The sequence below is a fragment of the Brachycentrus maculatus genome, unplaced genomic scaffold, assembly GCF_059751285.1.
Source record: "Brachycentrus maculatus isolate JH-2025_06_01 unplaced genomic scaffold, ASM5975128v1 h1tg000624l, whole genome shotgun sequence".
Taxonomy (NCBI): domain Eukaryota; kingdom Metazoa; phylum Arthropoda; class Insecta; order Trichoptera; family Brachycentridae; genus Brachycentrus; species Brachycentrus maculatus.
The window spans coordinates 279,935-298,064 of record NW_028281361.1 but is presented as its reverse complement, the minus strand read 5'-3'; the positions used below and the strand labels follow the sequence as shown (position 1 = coordinate 298,064).

The 18,130-nt window shown below is 34.8% G+C and overlaps 1 protein-coding gene and 1 long non-coding RNA gene across 2 annotated transcripts in view; one reads left to right on the top strand and one right to left on the bottom strand.

Moving 5' to 3' along the window:
- LOC148300972 (uncharacterized) overlaps positions 1-18,130 on the top strand; it is a 206,437-nt gene that overhangs the window by 140,950 nt on the left and 47,357 nt on the right. The window lies entirely within an intron of this gene.
- On the bottom strand, positions 524-9,769 carry rept (RuvB-like helicase 2 rept). The gene is made up of 13 exons (XM_088273993.1): positions 9,673-9,769; positions 9,029-9,203; positions 8,326-8,442; positions 7,891-7,972; positions 7,299-7,461; positions 6,445-6,541; positions 6,236-6,367; positions 5,140-5,252; positions 4,244-4,376; positions 4,076-4,163; positions 1,564-1,702; positions 940-1,045; positions 524-713 (listed from the first exon to the last, which is right to left on the bottom strand). Exons 1-13 carry the CDS (start codon positions 9,676-9,678, stop codon positions 673-675), a joined length of 1,392 nt encoding a protein of 463 aa, XP_088130119.1. The 5' UTR covers positions 9,679-9,769; the 3' UTR covers positions 524-672.

Here is an 18,130-nt window from a genome sequence, read left to right as displayed (position 1 = left end):
GAGGGTCAAATAAATATAAGTGATTTTTTCACTGTAATATTTATTCAATATTACCCTGGACTGGTACCTGAAGTGGAGGGCTGCTCACCTTTCCTTCATGTGGTAACGATCAAGATAACACTGCGTTTATATGACGCAGTGCCCTATGCACCATTGGGGTGCGGATAAGGGTTTGAAGAAGAAGAAGACTTGGATTACCCGCCCTTCCTCTTTCGCAGAAATGCTTTTTACAAGGAATATTCTGGTTACCTTCCTTTCCTTATAAAAAAAAGGAATTAATGCAACAAACAGTACCAACCCGAGAAATAAATAAGACATTGGGTGAGGAAACATATAAGGAACAGACGGTGCTACAATGATTAAGAAATTCACTGTCAACCTTGAAAACTGTCACCCTTGAAAAATGTAATTGAATCACCTAGAGGTATTCTTTTGAATGGTCATATGCAGAGGAGAACTTGGTGGATTTTAATGTTTTCAGATAATGGGACAATGGTTTTGAAACGAAAATAAAACAAGTGAATACTTAAAACAAACTTATTTTAGACATATTACTTAGAATTTACATATAGTTGGAAATACACAAATTAACTATTGGCTTTCCATTGCTGAAATATACTCATCAAAAGAATCATAATTAAGGTAAACGCACCCTTTCGCATAATTTGGAATTTAATTCATGACCTCCATTGCCGAAGTGTTGTCTTTTTCATCTGAAAGGGATAAAAAAAAGTTTTTCAAATAATTGTATTCCTATATAGCATTAATATTGCAGAGTATGGTATGATGTTCGATTTAAAATTATGTAAACATATTGGAAATTTCAAATGACGTCAGATTAACGGACTTTTGTTTTTTAATTTAAAAACACTGTGAAAAGTTGAAGTTATCCTGTAAATACAAATATAATTATAGTAACTGAATATAAATATAACTCACCCATATCATTAAACATAAATTCATCCTGGTACTCTTTGAGGAACTGGGACGATCGGTGCTCGTCCAGAAATAGGGAATACACTTTTTTCACATCCTCCATGGCCACCTGGAAGGACAACACACAATCGAGACATTGCCAGTCAGAGTCGATAATGTTACAGGCCGATAATGACAAGTACAGCGGAACCTCTCGTGAGCATAATTTGTTCCAGAATCTTTCTCTTAAGTGAAACATTTTTTGTTTTGACCATGGAAGTCCCGGCTCACAAGTGAATGTCGTGAAAAAGGGACTTGCCATTTTTCTGTAACTCGTGCGAAATGTCACTTGTTAAGGGAGTTTTTTGCTTGTTATGAGAGGTTCCACCGTATGTTTATTACCTGTTTTTCTTTGTAAAATTATTGTCAATGGGAACAGTGGAAATATATTATTTTACAAATAAAACGCATGATAACTTGTGGCGTGCAAGGACAAAGAAAATATATCCAGCTCAGTGGGGGAGTCGGATTAATAACCCCACAACTCTCTGCTTTCCCACTTGCATAAAGTCGACTACTACAGCTGTACAAAGGCATATTAATGGTGATGCATGTGCCGACATGATGCGGAGTCAGGTGGGACATTACCTCGGTGGCCTTGCGCCGGCGCGCCACGAGGGAGGCGGTGGTGATGAGCTGGATGGCGTAGCGGAGGGAGGTCTCCGTGGCTATCCGGGTGAGCACGGTGAGTGCGTCCGAGGACATCTGGCAGTCCTCTTCCTCGCACCTTTAAAAAAAAAGAAAATAACTGTCATTTATTTGACCCCGAGGAGAGTCTCATCCCGGTGGTGCAAGAGGTACCAAATCAGATTGACGGGTGATCATTAATAATACAAAGGCAAAGCGATCGGTCCTGCGCTTCAGATCTGGGGAGAGAAGTGAAATATATTGAAGGGGATATGACAAAATTCAAACAGAAGGACATAATTACTATATGGTAATTCTTTGCCATTCTATATTTCCCTAAAGAGGAAATAGTAAGTAGGAAAATGAGAATAGCAGAAATGGCTAGAACAGCCAGGGTTGCATAGTTACTTACTTGCCGTACTTATTTTACTTGAACACTGCTAATGTGTATGAAATTCTTAGGGTGGGGACTGACCTCCACATTTTGTTGTAACGTAACATTCGCGGCGAGCATCAGACTTCGGATGGAGCACTCGGCTCGCTGAACTGACTATACGTCGGAATACGGCTGCAGTCTGATCTCTTATTACGCTATAAACGCTGACAGTGTAGAAAGAGTACAACACAAGTTCCTTAGATACATTAATTTTAAACTAAATATCCCCATTGATGAGTTGGATTATAATTGCATAATGAAGCGGCTAAAATTAATAAATCTTAGTGATAAAAGACAAAATTACTGATTTGGTCCTGCTATATAAAATTTTTACAAATTTTTTGGACAGCCCCAATCTCCTAAATCAAATAAAGCTGCGTTGAAGAGGTACTAGGCAAAACTCTATATTCTCTATATCTATGCCATGTTCTCTCTAATTCCGTGGCTCACATGTTAGCCAATGCTTTTAAAAGTATAGATTTTTAAATATATTGTCATCCCACCTTGAAGTCTGTACTTTCTCAGCATTTCTTCTCCATGTTATAATGGATAAATTTAAAAGTTGTGTTTCACTTTCTCTCGCCGCTCGCTGATAGTGTGTGAAGGAGACGTGTATTTTTCAGTGCTTACTATTTGTTATTTTATTTAATTTTTAAGACTTTTTGTTTCTTTATTAGAGTATTTCGTTAGAGTATTTTTATATTAAATGCTGTATATATGTATTAATTATGTTAAAGGCATTAGCCGTTCAATATTTATTGAATAACTACGAATGCTCGCATCGTAACGTGTTACATTACGACGAAATGACTCCAGACAGTCTCCACCTTTAAGGTCAAAATTATGTTTTACATTCATACTAGGGGTGTTAGTTGAAGTTTGCCGGTTTTACTCATAGATGTCGCTAGAGATATGTATACATTTCTACGATTCGGCATCTTTGTCATATTTTTCTATGGACATTAACCTTCAAAAATACACAAGTTACATTCTGCCAAAAAAATAGTGTCATAGTTGTTTAACTGAGTGAATATGTCGAGTTTCGTTCCAAGTAAATCACATTTGCGGCATTCGTTGCTTTTCTTATTTCGTCAAAAGAAAAAAGCAGTTGAAGCTCATCGGTTGCTGGTAGAAACTTATGGTGAACATGGTCCCGTGATTAGAACATGTGAGACATGGTTTCGTCAATTTAAAAGTGGAGATTTTGATTTAACAGACAATGAGCATCCTGGTGCAACGAAAAAGTTCGAAGACGAGGAATTGCAGGCGTTATTGGATGAAGACCCAACCCAATCGCAACAATAATTGGCCCAAACACTTCATGTGATCCAAGGAGCAATTTTCCAACGTTTAAAAGCCATGGGAAAGATCTAAAAGTATGGAAAATGGGTACCACACCAAATGAACGAGAGACAAATTGAAAATTGTCGCAACCAATGCACCGTCTCATACAGCTAAAGTGGTGAAGAACACTCTCAAAGCATTGAATTGGGAAATATTATCGCACCCGCCGTACTCTCCAAACCTTGCCCCGTTTGACTATCACCTTTTTGCATCGTGGGACACTCACTCGCAGAGCTTTGCCAATTTTGAAAAAGTCGAAAAATGGCTCGTTGAATGGTTTGCCTCGAAAGGGAAATTTTTTTTTTGGAATGGTATCCATGATTTGCCTCAAAGATGGGCAAAATGTATAGAATCCGATGGTCAATACTTTGAATGAAAAAAATTGAGATTCCCTTGAGAACTAAGCGTTTTCTTTATTTAAAAAACCGGCGAACTTCAACTAACACCCCTGGTATATAATACCTACTCTGACCTCTATCTCTACACAAGTGGTCATGGGGTATTACAATAGAACGAGGCGGTATCAATTCAAGTGTGGATTATATGAAAGCAGGATGATCAATCTTGCAATTCCAATTTTCAGATATATTTGATGGGATATTAATTTTGCAATTAGTGAAGACGTTCAGGGTGAAGGACTGCTACACGGGAAAGTAAACAGAGGTAGAATAGGAGGCAGGAGTAGAATCTTACCTAATATTTAGTATTTCTTTAAGTTCAGCTTGGGTGTACGGAGAAGTTGGCACAATTATCATTCTGTCCAGAAGATCGATGGGAATACCTGAAATAATAAATATTTACAGTAAGTATTTACAGCAAATTCTAAGTTTAGATTTAGTAAATGGGGAAGAAGAGTATTACCGTGCGGGCTCTTGTAGTTGGTTCCCCGAATCTTAGTGATGCCCCGGTTGGTGGCCATCATGACCACGGGGGTCATGTCACTCTCCAGGGCGCGGTTCAGGAAGGAGAAGCACTCGATGTCCAGCATGTGGGCCTGGAAACACACTAATATATAGACAATGGCAACCTACTAACTTATTATTACAGCTCCCTAACAACCCATCTTCCTTTGCCTTCCTTATTATCATCAATTTGTAATTTTCTTAAATATGTATTAAATTCATTCTACAGCAGTAAATTGTAATTTATGATTTTTTTCTTTCTCATTTATACTTAATGTTCAAGAACTATCTACCCTCTAACTGCAAACAGCTATATATGGTATCAAACATTTTAACCAATATCACTAGTCTGTTTTTGGTTGGTTGGAAGATATTGCTTCTTAGCAATAATGTACTTTTTTCTGTACATGAAGTTAAATACATATATGATTTTAGAGCAGATCTTATTATGTATCTCAGGATATGGTTTTTGCGATGATGTGTCACAAATGTCTGCCTTATGCATGAGTCACAAGGGAATATGATGTGTATTACTTTTAGTGTTATGGATGAAAATTAAAAAAATTAAAAATCAATCACAATAAACCAAAATACCTTTACATGATAAAGTTAAAGAATAATATTACAAGTATAATTACACGCTGAAATAAACTACAATTCGATACTACTTTCGTTGTTTTTTGCTATACATTTATAAAAGAATAATACTTTTTTGTGTTTTTTTTCATTTACTTAATTTTAAAAAGGTGCCGCTAATCGCAAGTAATTTTTAAGAAGGGATTTGCGTGAACTCCTCAGAGCCTCCTCCAGCCCGCCCCGATGGTCAGCGATGAGGTATAATAAGTATAATCCTACCTCATCAATGAACAAAACTCCGGGAATGATTTCCGCTTTCCCTTCCTCCCTCCACTCCGCCACCTTCCCGTTGATCTGCTCTCTCACTTCCGACTTTATCTCTCCGGTGTCACCTGGAACAGAAGAGTGGTATTATAAATTGGTTGGAAGCTAATACACCCTACTTTTTTCCAACAGTCTACTGTTTATAAATAATTTGGGAATTTATTTGCATTTTTTTTCTCAACATTTCAGCCTATAGAACCTTCTTAATAATTTGATGCACATTTATTGTTGTCTATCATAAAAATAAAATTCAAAGATAACATGTTATAAGTTTTTTCACATGATGATGGGCGCGAACAGACAAACGTACAGCCCAAGACGAATGAAAACTGCCTAAGCGCAGTTTGTATGTACAATGAAATGTCTACTATAGGCACTTATAGTGTCATTACCACTGGCCAAGATAGTTTATGGAAATTCTCGGAGAATTAGAATAACTCATCAACCCGGATCCACGCATGCAAAACATGCCCCATACGCGGCTGACATAAGCGTATGTGTTTTACTTTGCTCCAAGTTTCGAACCTCAGTTCAACATGGAGGGATTTTTTCATGGTGTGGAACTTTGGATGAAATAAAACGTCAATCCTTGGCCTTATGACATCTGTTAAAATATCTGACTAATAATTTGTAACATCACAAGGATAAATAAAAGAACAGATCCCTGATTTTTCTTGAGGTCGATAATTAGTCCGCGCCATAATCATACCCTGTCTCACTCTTGATGCTGCGCATCGCCAGTGGGTAAGAGTGACACACGATGCGTGCTTTGATTTGTTTATGTTACGATCTTATTTGTTTAAATTACAATATATTTCAAGAATAATGAGACACAAATGTATTATAGAGTAACAAAAAGGCACAATGAATCCCATGAAACGTTTTTGTTTAGGAAAATAAATCCTTTCTTAATTTAAATACATGATAAAAGTAATCAATTAAAAAATGCCGAAATACCGCCGCGCACGGACGTCCCTCAGGAACAAAGTTGACGCGGTTAAAAGGATAATTGGTATAAATTCAATATTCTAATGTATGGAGAGAAACATACCGGAGAACAGAGCCAGGAAGCCGTGGGTACGCGAATTGATAACGTCCACCTCGTGTAGAGTCACCGTGTGGACCACTTCCTTCCTCTTCTGCAGCTCGCCCTCGGGGCAGTGGACAAATCTGCAAGAAGCACCTGCAATACACACATTCAAGTTATTTCCCGCATAGCTTGTAGGTAAGTCAATGTGTAACGGGAGCCGTGTGAATTACCCGTGGCGTCATAATCTCGCGCTCTGGTGAAACTTCGCCCCAAGCGGGTAATCTTCCCTGTAGCCTTGTCTATGGTAATAACATCCCCGGCTTGTATCTGTAATCCACCAAATAAATGTATTTCAATATCAATTAAACATTGCCTATAAAGTATTCTAGACAAAATCAAGCAAATTATCAATATTTACGTGACTTTCACGCTATTAATTTATGGTAAATTTTAATGACAATCTCCAGAGGCGGTTTTTCTTTCCGTGCACCTTATTCACGGAAACTTATTCTGAAATTTTTCACAGCAAATCTTTTGACAATGACTCAATGGTATAGAGAACAACTCTTTCAACTGCTTGCATTACGAGATGCATCTTCGTAGTTTACTGCATTCTACTTGTATTATTTTATTTCATTGGAAAACAAATAGTTCCACAACATTCACATTTTTATTAATGATGTTAAGTCCAATTAGAGACCCGTAAGGTACTTAATATTTATAAAGATAACACATTTCAAACGGGTGTTTTTTACGTCTGCAGACCACTGGCGACGAGATTCGATAATTGTATACATAAAGTAAAAAGATTGGTTTATAATATTTGTCAGAAAAGAAGGAATTATTTAATGTTTTTATATGAATATTCATATAAAAACATTAAATAATTCCTTCTTTTCTGACATTGAAATGAGGCCGGAATCCCGTCCTTAAACATCAATCGACTGAACGGGTAGAAATACCTTTCCCGTCATTAGTGTGTTAATATTCAATTTTTATTTTCCCTTATGAAATTCCCAAAGCGCACTAGCTTTCTTTGCGTTACACCAAATGTAGGAAAAATGACAATCTGAAAGTAGTATACCTTCTCCTTGACGAAGCTGTCTATCATCTTGCTGCCCATGTCGTAGTTGGTCTCCATGTCGGTGGTCTTGAGCGTCAGCTTGCCCAACTTGTGGCCGGCTCCCGTGGCCGGCCGGTCCACCTGGATCTCCACCACTTCCCCCTCCACCATCTCCGTCTCCTCCCTGTCAACCAAACAATACATCATTCACAGTGCACAGCTGGTAAATCAAAGGAATAAAAGATTACTTTTCATACATAATGAGAATATTATATAATTTATTATTAAATGAAATAAATATATGGAAAAATGTAATACAATCCTCCGCAAAAGTTCTTGGATTAAAATCATTTATTTAGTACTGCCATCGTATTGAACACAAAAAATACTGCAAGCAATAAATATTACAGAAAATTTAGAGGAACGACTTTGAAAAATAGAAATTAGAGAATATTTCAAATATTCTAAAATGTCTATGGTCAATAAAATTATTTTGTTATATGGAAGATTAGTTATTACGAGAACATAAAAAAATAGAGGTTCATTTTATGGAAGCTCAGATGAATGCATTTCACACAGTGAAATTTAATTTGTAGCAGTGATTCCTACTTACTTGATCCTCACGCCAATGGACTTCCTGATGGCTTGCGTGAGAGCTTCAGTCTTGCTCATTTCTAAAGAGTAAATCTCCGAACCTGTAAAGCAGAAACATGGACTTGAAGATATTTTATATGATGGGATACATATGACGCCAGTGAAAAAGTTTAGGGTGAAGGACATGACTGCTATATAGGAAAGGAAATGGATGAAGAATAATATAATCAGGAAATAGCGCCAATGATTACAGCACTCAGAGCTGCATACCTAAACTGATTTGTGTAACTTGGTTACTTGGTATCCTACTGTTCTACTTCAATTTTATTTGATGGGTCTTGACCTTTCAAGAGCCTTCCATCGCTGGAAGACTCGCGTCCTCTAAATTATCTTTCTTATTGTTTTACACTTATACTTAAAATGATGCATGCATAGAAAAAGTCCAGTTCCAAACCTGCCATGCTGGTGAAGGGAGTATCTGGTCCCAGGGCTTGTGCCAGTGCCATGGCGATGGCCGTCTTGCCAGTCCCCGGCTGCCCGGCAAGTAAGATCGCACGACCGGCAATTTTCCCTGTGGAAATAAAAAAATGTCACAAAAATGGCATGGTATTTTTTGTTGTGAATTCAGAATAACTGACTCAGATACAAAGAAAAAATCCACCACCTCCTGAAATACAATTCAAAATGTGCTATTTTTTTTTATTCTTGTTCTTATAATGACACTAAATAGAATTCGTTATTAAATATGGAATATCATAAAAGAGATCATTTTAAATCTGCCAAGTTTTAAAAAACCTCTTAATTGAAATAGCAATATTTTAGAACACTAATCCAAATTCAAACATCATGGCCATATTCTTGTTGATTTTTTCCTAGTTTATTATGCGGTTGTGTGGAAACTTGTTTGCCAATGTTTTAGACACCTTTCAGAGGTATCATAAACATTCTACACACAGTGGTGTAATAATCCAAAAAAAAGAAAAAGAAATTTAGTTTTTGTTTTGAAATTAATATGAAATTGTAGAAAATCACTTGTTTATTTTCCCATGGAATTTAACGCCAGACCTCCAGCACTGTAGCCAAACACTGTTAACCGCTAAATACAGAGCGGATGACTTTTGGTGGAAGTAGTCATTCAAGATTTGAGTGTTCCTTACCATCTTTGATCATCTGCAAGATAATCCCGGCGGCCTTTCTAGCTGGCTTCTGTCCGACCATCCCCTGGGAGATGGATCTCGGTTGGAGTTCTTCATCGAGCCCGAGTCCTCGGATGTGAGAATGAGCCCCGATACGCTCGATACGAGCGATGTTTCGCACCTCCTGTACTTGAATCTATAAGAAGAACCAAGTCCAATATGTCACAATGTTCTTCATTACTCATACAAGTCTTTCATGAATAAGGATATAAAATAAAACAGACTATTTAGTGAAGTAGAAAATAATTTATCCATAAAACATGTCGATACTCAACGAATTAGTCATTAAAATAACGATATTTTTCAGTCAATGTAAAACAATTTGGCATCAAAATTGAAAATCAAATATCGAACAAACATAATAACCGTATCTTCAATAAAAGTTCGTAAAGCAAGTTTACATGTAACAATCTATAAATTTTGGACGAAAACTAAAAAATAAATAATCTGCGCCGTTTTTTTCATAAAAATGTGCGTAAATAACCGGTGAAATTAAATGTATATAACCTTAAAAACATTTTATCTTGTTTTCCGGCACGCGTACTAGCATCCACATACAAAATAATTATTACGCACTTAATAAGTAATAAAAATAATATACTCACCGACATTGTTATATTGGCGAATTAATTCTTTACCAAAATTATATCACCGAGTTCGCGAGACTTCAAACGCGTTTTTATTTTTGTTTCGCACACAATTATTGTTTTTCTCTATGGAAACGACAAGCAATTTTGAGTGCTGCAAGCACTAAAAATAATTTTACAATCTCAATTCAGATACGTAAGTACTTACATATATGATTCACGATTTTTTTCTAAACAATGTTTTGTTCGTATCCAAATTTTTGGAATTACAAAAATATTTATTTTATCACCTGAGAATTGTTATCAAGATTTATTACTACAGACGTTTCACTGAGATGAAGCAAGGGGAGGGAATTCGGGAGTCTTATGCTTTTACAGGGATTACGACTTGATTTACTATTCTGTTTTTGAACATCTGTAAGCCATTTGATTTTTTTATAAGATGCGTACATAAGCGCTCATTTGCGTAAATTGCGAAAGCCTTTAATTTATATGTGACCAGGTTATGTCAAGTTTGCCAATTCCACAAAACCAATTCTTATTGTATTTCTATAATCTGAATAACAATATCATTGAAAATAAAAAAAATATTTAGTAATGCTTACGTAAATGAAAATTGATTAAAGGTATTTTTTGTAAATAATCATTTGTATAGCAAATATATTAATCATAAGCAAAGGAATATGTATGAAAATACTGTGTTGCAATGCGTAAAAATAAAAAGCTTTGCAAATCGCACAAGTTTTATTCCAAAAAATATTTTTCCACGGAGAATACTGACCTTTTTATTATTTTGAAAATCATTTCACAAACCAAAATAAGTTTTTACTTCATATAATTATATGAGAAACAATATAATAATTTTATAAAAAATATTATTAATCCATCCCAAAAAATTATCCTGTATCATAGAAGCCCTTTAAAAATGAGGAAAAATTGAGTGTAAATCATTCTAGGTTGTAAAGCAAAAGAACAAAATTAAAATAACTTAAATCTTATGTAAAGAAAAAGAGTTATTCTTTGGAAGGAGATTAGGTAACTCATCCACTAGAAAAAAGTTTGATGCCGTTCAAGTTTTTGTCTCACCAAAGACCTGTAATAAGGTTTGTTTTATTTATGGATTATATAATTATGCGGAGTTAAGATATGACATCTTAGAATAAATTTATAATTCGACGAAAAATACACGAGATTATTCCACGAATCTTGTACCTCACTTCATTTAGCACACATTTCGTTGGTCGAGGGACTGGACCCTTCACTCTTCGTTCTTCTAACTCTGATGTCGTTTTTTTCAAACCCTTATCCGCACCCGATGGTGCATAGGGCACTGCATCATACAAACGCATTGTTATCTTGATCATTAACACACGAAGGAAAGGTGATCAGCCTTCCGCTTCAGGTACCACTCCAGGGTAATATTGAATATATATAAGAGTGAAAAAATCACTTATATTTAGAGTCCGCCTCCGTAGTGTAATGGCCAGCACGCTCGGCTACCGTTCTGGAGGTCCCGGGTTCAATTCCCAAGGGGGGTAAAATAAATAGAAGTGATTTTTTCACTGTCATATTTATTCAATATTATCCTGGACTGGTACCTGAAGCGGAGGGCTGATCACCTTTCCTTCATGTGTAAACGATCAAGATAACACTGCGTTTATATGACGCAGTGCCCTATGCACCATTGGGGTGCGGATAAGGGTTTTATTATTATTATATTTAATCACTTGTATAATCACCCCCCCCCCCTGGGAATCGAACCCGGGACCTCCAGTATGGTAGCCGAGCGTGCTGACCATTACAGCTCTGATGTACTCGTATCTTATCTTCTCCTTTGCCTTGTGCTAGTAATCGCACAGCTGAGCTTTTTCCGCTACGATACCTCAGATCTCAGTCCGAGAAATAAGCAACTGCCGTTTTTTTCTTAATTCGAAATTTTGAGACTTTTTTTGGAATTTTTGTTCGTAACCAGAAATCTTACGATCAATAAATAAATAATTAATTCATAAATAAATTGTAAAACCAGAGCGGCTCGTATTTTTCGTAACCCAATGTTCCGGTGTATACACAGATTGTGGTGTGAAAAGCTGTATGCAAATATGAACTTGGGTAGAGCATCCTAGATGGCTCGTATATTTTAGAAGGCCCTTTATTTATTTAAGTACCTACCTTACTTTTTTTGTCGACATGTTTTTTTAAAAAGTTATTAAGTATTGTTGAAATATGCAATTAGAAGCTCGTGTCATGCTCTGTCCAAGTTTGATAAACTTTATGTGGGTCACATAAAGTTAATCAGTACCTATTGGACACTATTGACTTATGTATCGGTAAATGCACGTTAGGATATGTAATTATTGTCATTAAGCGGCTCACATTAGCTTACTGGGGAAATAATGCCATGCATACGCGAGAACCTGGGTATCAGCTACACTTTTTTCTTTTTAAATTATCATTGTGATTAGCGTGTTTTCTACGGGCTTGTGTAAATATATTGCAAGAATGGCTTTCTTGGAAAATAGGTATATTTTGAAAGTACCTTTTGTTGAAAAACAAGTAGGTACCTACCTGAAAAAAAGTACGATAAAAATCATGCAAGGTAAAATCATTAGTTCGTGAATTATACTTTTAATTTCCGTAGAAAACTTATATCAATATTCCCGGAAGATATTTTTTGTACGTCTTGATCACATTATTTTGTTTTTAAATAATTAATTATTTCACCCCCTTTGGCGCTTTAGATTTGGAAACTTGAACTAATTTCCTGATTGTTGAACCTCAACTGCGTTGGGTCACAAATAACAATATTATTTTATTTTATTGCATAGTGCATGATGTAAATCATGGTCTCACTCTTGGTCGCGTTAATATTGATGAAGGTTTTAATGCACATTTATAGATAATGAATCATTACAAGTCATTTTATTTACGATTTTTTTCTAGCTGCAAATTGCTTTGCCTATATACTTATGTTATATTATATTTTCTTGACTATGTAGATAGCCATAATTTACATATTAATCTCTGTAGAATAATTATTTATAATTGACATCTTTGTATCATTATAAACAACTAACACTTGCAGGTACCATATGCAGGCATGCATAGTAAATATCTAAGTACAATGTGCATAATAATATTACATCAAACGTAATAAAATAGAATAATGGCTCATCAGATCAAGAATTAAACCACCGAGGATAAATGAAAGATGAATAAAATTTTGTTTTCGAGGTAAAATATAATTTAAACATATCTAGAAAAAATACTAAGGCGGGGGAAAGGACATCTGAACGGTGAAGACTTTAAAGGGGATATTTCTAAAGATCTAGCTAAATCCTTTGCCAAAAATCAAAAGTATATATTATTGGGATTGATGCATAAATTACCTGTGGATATACTTAATCAGGACAATGAATCTCGCGTGATAAGCGATTCTTCCTTATTGTCAGACTAACAATGGCGTAAAATATAGTTGACTGTAAGCCCTGATTATTGTCTAAAACTGAGCTGTTTTTATAATAACTCCATGCCGTGTTGGGGCAGAGGTCCCGCTGCCATGGCTTCTACAAAGGCAATGATAAAAACGATAATTATTTCTAAATAATTGTTTTATCTTATTAATTACACTTCAAAGCTTTAATTGTGATGCTTCTTTTAATAGGCATTATTGAACCCGGAAAGTAATCAGTCCTTTTATTAGTTGATGACGATTTTGTACTTCCTTAAACCTGCGTGTACCCTTCTGATGATATTTATTTTGTCTTTTTGCATTGACATCTTGTTGGTTTTACAAAGATTGTGATATAAACTTTATCACTTGTTTGAGATTATTACGAACCCCGGTTCCTCTTTAAATCTGGTATTAGCGTCCCCTTACCAAAATTGTTATTATTCATTATTTTGAATTCAGATCAAAATTCGATTAAATAGTGCTCTCACAAAGCGGATCTTGTTTTTATTTATTTTAACTCGATCCCTCTTTTTTGAATAGTCTGCCCATAGCCATTCTTGGTTCACGATACCATCATGGGATAAAAACTAGACTTATTTCACAAAAATATACGTATGTATCCGTTATCCGGGACATTTTTCGTGAATATTCTATAAAATCTAGTAAACATATTATAATATTTCGGATAAATCAAAGATGTCATTTTTGTAGCTTGTTGAAAAAAAACTTGTCTCGGCGTATTGATTATGAGGTCAAGATAAAAGATCAGTTTTTAATTGTCAGTATCACACATTATAGAATATTTATCATAAAAAAATATTTACGTAGCCTTTATTAAAAATAGTTTATGATAAACTCGACCTAGAGATTTTAAGTATGTACCTATCTACATTATACACACGTACATGTAAAAACCTAGATAAATTCAATGTCAAAAATAGAGTTTATACTTAAAATAAATACGGATTTTAGTAACAAAAAATCAGTTTATACACGACAGTGGTGTTTTAATTTGTTATACAGTGGAACCTCGGATTACGAACAACGATAATGAAGAAAACGGAATTGGTCTCGGTTTGAGAACGGAATTTCGAGTTACGGAGAGGAGTCATCTACGAGTACATATAATATGTACTTCGAAGTACGATCTGGGGGGAGATCACCGCAGAAAAACCGAAACAGCTTCACAATAAAGCGCAAAAGAAAGTGAAATAGAAACAGACTTCATCTCAACATCGCTCTGAAATCTTTTTTATCGCGTTATAAATTTATAAATAACTATGTGTCTTATTAATAAATTTATAACGCATCGCTATATATTTTTTTATTTGTAAGAGCCAAGTTGAAATATTTTTTATTGTTTTTTTTAGGACTTTGATCGTGACCCAATGTTATTAAGAGTTATTTTCTGGGTATCCTGAACGGATTAATCCAATTTACATTATGTCTTGCGCAAAAAAATGGTTTCGAATTACGAACAGTTTCACGGAACGAATTAAATTCGTAACCTGGTGTTAAACTGTATTTCGTATAACTTAAAAGGTTCTTAACCTTATAAACCTATAATTTGTTCAAACATTAACGACTGCAAGATTATTTGTATTACACCCCGCCATACCTTTTATATATATAATGTCAATTTATCACGTTGCGATGTAAATTTCTGTAATTTCAATTCAAAATAAGCACTGATCTTTACTCATTATTAATAATGTGCTTTCTCTTTCGGTATTACTTATCCAACTTATGATTATGAAATACAAAAAAAATATTTATACAAGTATTCACTATGTAGTATTGACTACTTATAAATGATTTATAAAATTAAAAACAAATGAAAAAGTATTTATAAAAAAGGCGACTTTGAATTGGAGGAAGTAGGTATTATAAAATTACCTTCGTTTTTTCCGTACCTATGTCTGCTAACTGCATAATTTATCTACACAAATAATCAGTGGCGTGCATAGAGAATTACATAGGGTAGGCAGTAGAGGTAGGTAGTGAGGTAAGCTTTGTAGGTACTATGTACTTACTAGGGTAGGCAGTAGAGGTAGGTAGTAAGGTAAGCTTGATACTACTTACAAGGGTAGCTAGTAGAGGTAGGTAGTAAGGTAAGCTGGTACTACTTAGTAAGGTAGGGTAGGTACTGGTTGCGTTTTTATATGTCAGGCGGGTAAGTTGGGATAGGCACTGCTTTTCTGCCTATATGGAAGGCAAATGGCCCCGACAAATATTCCTCCAACAAATATTCCAACATAATTCAATTCGTGTTGATTCGATATTTGACTTATTAATATTTATTGCACTGTAACGCTTCTTCTAAGGACACTCGGCTGTTTTTTCTCATTTTTATTTAAATTAACGAGAATGTTCGACAATTGTTACAACAAATAAGTTTTATAGTTAACAAAAATAGTTTTATGGTATTGGGTATGAATTTTAAACGACGACTTATGGGCCGTATTCTTTTAACCTTTAAAACGATTAATTTTTAACCTGACAAAAAACTACTATCTCATCAAAAGCATCGTCCAAATGTTATCCGATATACCCGATAATCGGCGCAGTAAATTTGCCGGGCGTGCCTTTGCTTCTGCGCATCCGATCCCATGGAATGCTCTTCCAGCAGCAGGTTGAAACAGTAAGAGAAACATGGTTTTGAAATAATTTAAAAAGCTTTTGTTTACTTTTTTTTTTAATCATTACAATTTTATTTAAGATTTTTTCGCGCTGCTCTTTTCTGCTCTGTTTAGTTTTTTCTTGAAATAGTACAGTGCATTCTTTCAAGAAGGGTATTTCCAAGCCTCTTCATCATAATTTTCACACCCTAGAAACGCAGTTCAAGGTGAAAATTAACAATTCGTTTGAAGAAACGATTTTGCCTTGAATTAACAGAGATCTGATCTCAATTCTCCACGAACGATTTGCGAGTAAATAATTGATCAATCATTTTAGAATTACCGAGACAGATTACACTGTATAATATTATGTTACTGGAAAATATTGCGGCAATGTATATTTCTAAATGCTTATATCGACCAAATCTATTTCATAGCATAATAAAATTACAATTTTTATATTTTGTATATTAAAAGCATTGATAACTTTGTGGTATGGCAATAAAACACTCTCCTTACCATCCATTGTTTACTTTTTATAATACCTTTTATGTTTAAACTTAATTCATTCTGTAAAAATATTCGTAACCTAAATAGGGCATTACAAAAATTTGGGGATACAGAAAAAGTAATTAATATTATTCGTAATCTTCATTTAACTTGAATAATTTTATGTAACAAAACGAACAAAAAGACATAGTAATGACATTAGTATATGCCACACGCACGTTAAAAAATAATAATAAGTGAGAAACAACAAAAAATACACGATAATTGAGTTTATAAACTAACGGAAAACATTTTTCGGCAGAGAAAGTAACGGAGAAAGATAACGAGTAAAGTTGCGCAACAGAAATGAAAGTTATTTAATAGTAGTACTAAACCATATCAATAAGAGACTCCGATCTTTCCAAAGGTTTTAAGTACCAAGTTGAAAGATAAGAGATAGTTTTCATAAAATTAGACCAATACTGGTTAATGAAATATAATTATAGCATTGAGATTTAAACATCTCTCTCTACGTAAACGCTTGCATAGTGCGTTATTGATAAACTAATAATTTTTAATACAATTATATCTACATTTGTATATAAATATTCATAAAAATAATAATAATAATAATAATAAAACCCTTATCCGCACCCTAATGGTGCATAGGGCACTGCGTCATATAAACGCAGTGTTATCTAGATGGTTTACACATGAAGGAAAGGTGATCAGCCCTCCGCTTCAGGTACCCAGTCCAGGGTAATATTGAATAAATATGACAGTGAAAAAATCACTTATATTTATTTTACCCCCCTTGGGAATCGAACCCGGGACCTCCAGAACGGTAGCCGAGCGTGCTGACCATTACACTACGGAGGCGGACAATATAATATAATATAACCAACAATTGTATATAGTTCAAAAACATTAATTCTCTTACAAATTAGCATGTCAATAGATTCTTCCTTTCCCAGAAAATAAATATAAGTTCACGTACCTACATACATCCCCCATTAACTATTGTTGTCTCCCATAAATTATTACTGCACATGTTAAAACTATCACTTAAGTGCCTAGAATTGTATGGCTACATAAGGACCGTCAGTCCATTTAATCTTCACATTCGTTTGAAAATGCCATAACTAGGCGAAACAATTGTCACAATATTAATTTTTATGCGTTTCTTTTGAGTATGCCAAATACTTGATCAGGAGTCGAAACAATCGGCGAGTATGTATGAGGAGATGCATGAACGTGGAAGAGGCGAAGAATGTTTGCAAGGACAGAGAGGTGTGGCGTTCTATTCCTCTGCCTACCCCTTCGGGGAAGCGGCGTGATGGTTAGTTAGTTAGTTAGTTTTAGTTTTTTTTTTAAAATAAAATACAACTTAGTTGACTCAAAAAATCTGTGTTTGATTAAAAAATTAATACATCAATCCTGAAAGGATATTAGTATTAACCTATAAATGTGAAGCCTTAACCCTCAATCAGGCGACAGAAGGATAGAAACCACGGAAATTAATTATATCGTGGATGGGCGACGGCAGCGTCGGAAAACGGCGCCCGTACTAATTGAACACATCTACATACCATTGGTGCGACACTGCGAAGGATCATTCAGAGTGTTCCAGTATAACGGCCAACATTCGGTAATTTAATTAATCAATTTAAAACAAATGTTTTTATGATCCTACCAATGAACTTTTCTTACATAACATTCCAGAAGAAAATAATTGTTTATACCCGAAGCGATCAAAATATTGACGAAAATCGTCGATAAAAAGAGCGCATATACATAATTTTAGTTGGTATACGTTTTTCCTCCTTTTTTTATTTTGTTGACTTTTCAGCCTGATGAGTGTCGTTATTGTATTTCATGAAAAAAATATTACACTTTGACCTGTATTTTTAAATATTAG